The sequence below is a fragment of the Pinus tabuliformis genome, chromosome J (genome assembly GCF_031772625.1).
Source record: "Pinus tabuliformis cultivar Carrire ecotype Pingquan chromosome J, CPIR1, whole genome shotgun sequence".
NCBI classification, from domain to species: domain Eukaryota; kingdom Viridiplantae; phylum Streptophyta; class Pinopsida; order Pinales; family Pinaceae; genus Pinus; species Pinus tabuliformis.
In genome coordinates, this window is record NC_142295.1 from 1360082535 (window position 1) to 1360084553 (window position 2019).

Sequence of the window (2019 nt, forward strand, 5' to 3'; positions counted from 1 at the left end):
ATCAAAAGCGGTGACAGAGCACGAGTTGGTCTTGACCCTTGGAGTGGCAGTGGTGGGAGACACCTGCTTCCGATAGCCCTGGTGGATTTCCTTTCTGCACATGGCATCATGGTGATTGCTCAGATAGCGGATCAGGACCATTCTGACATATTTCACTAGGCATGGAAGACTGCCTTACATCTAAACCTTCCACTGAGATGGCACACGACCTGGCTAGATTATTGTGCTGCCCTAATGGAATCCCATATCAGAATAATGGAGGGTCCGGATGAACTGATATGGTATCAGGCTGATAGTGGAAGGTACACTCCAAAGGAGGGATACACTCAACTTATCATTCAGAAAAAGCCCGAGGTACTAGACAGTTGGTGGCGGAAAATATGGAAACTCTCAGCCTCGCCTCGGTCAAAGCTATTTACCTGGTGCGTCCTGCGGAACAAGGTACCCACGAGAGACTTCCTTATGCGACGAGCACTGCATGGTCCGACGAGATGTGCTCTCTGTAAAGCTGATTCTGAATCCTCTACGCACTTATTTCTGCATTGCAATTCTGTACAGCAAGTATGGAACAACATTAAGCCTTTCATTCCTTTCATTGGGGATTGGAATGGTCCCGATCCAATCAGTGCTTGGATTGATTGGGACAAAAGACACAAAGGAACGAAGGCGGCAAACCTTCCCATTATTGTAAACTGGTACATCTGGAAAGTTAGGAACAGATTGATCTTCGATGACAAGGTCCCACTTTGGCCTCTCATTGAAGCCGGCATTATCTCAGCTTTCAAAGAGCTACCTGACCCGCCCCCCCCAAAAGCCCGTCGACCAAATCCTCCTCCCATCATTGATCAGGGTACCCCATGGGCATATTTCGATGGAGCTGCAAATTCTCAAAGCTGTGGGGGTGGTTTCATCCTGCATCTAAACTCAAATCACTCCTACCATATAAAAGCTGGACTGGGGGCAGGAACAAACAATTACGCTGAGCTTATTTCATTGCGTCACCTCCTTCATTTTGCTCTAAGTCATCATTGCACTAGTATCAACATATATGGGGACTCACAGATTATTACAAATTGGTTCAATGAGATTTCTACATGCCACTTGCACACACTCAGAGTCATAATTGATGAAGTTCGGCAGCTCAAAGAGGCTTTTAATCATATCACTGTTGCACACATTTACAGGGAACATAATATGGAGGCTGACAAACTGTCCAAGGAGGCCGCGCTGATGGATCGTGGACTATGGGAGATCATCGAAATTTTGGATCAGCAAGAACGAAAATTCTATTATCGTCCTTATATAGACCCGGGATATCCTACAGCGGGTCTACCCCCCACTTAACATATCGAAATGGCAGCAGCTATACAGATCACAGTATTTTGCATAGTCCTTTTTTGAACAAACTGAAGGTTGCTGAAAGGCAACAAATCTTTTTACAGACAAAACAGGATTGCACAAGTGTTTATATCAGACAAATGAACAATGTAATTTTTTGTAAAAATGTACAGATCCACAGCGATCATGGCATATGCGAAACGCATCTACATATGTAATCTTTTCATATTAATGAAAACTTTACGGATTTTTCCAGGGGAAAAAAATATATATATATATATATATATATATATCATCGTTGGGGGCTATATCTTTGTTGTGAATAATATTGTTACATTGCCTTGGGGATGTATACAAATTCTGTAAAAGCTAAAGCTCCATTAGATAGGTGCTACAAATAAAGTGAAATGGAATAAGATTATGATAAAGGTGCGTTACAATAATAATTGATAATATATCATATTGTAATAAGGAATAATATGTTAACATTGTGGTAAAAAATTATGGTTATCTAATAAGGAATAATAATGTTATGCAATATAGAGCAACATGCTCGACCTCCTCTTCTATTACATTTCCTGCCTCTGACAATCTGTCATTACAGAGATTTACAAGGGAAGGGCTTCCATATACAATGTTTGCAATGACGCAAAGGGCTACGTGCTAATCCACACGAAAGGT

At 41.7% G+C, this 2019-nt stretch overlaps 1 protein-coding gene across 1 annotated transcript; it reads left to right on the plus strand.

The window, feature by feature from the left end:
• The first annotated feature begins 255 nt into the window (after positions 1-255).
• LOC149232436 (uncharacterized) lies at positions 256-1344 on the plus strand. The gene has a single exon (XM_089381912.1). It carries the CDS (start codon positions 256-258, stop codon positions 1342-1344), a length of 1089 nt encoding a protein of 362 aa, XP_089238038.1.
• The last annotated feature ends 675 nt before the right edge of the window (positions 1345-2019 follow it).

What these genes read in the sequence shown, in the direction of transcription:
- LOC149232436 (XM_089381912.1), top strand. Translation starts at nt 256, where the DNA reads ATGGAGGGTCCGGATGAACTGATATGGTATCAGGCTGATAGTGGAAGG.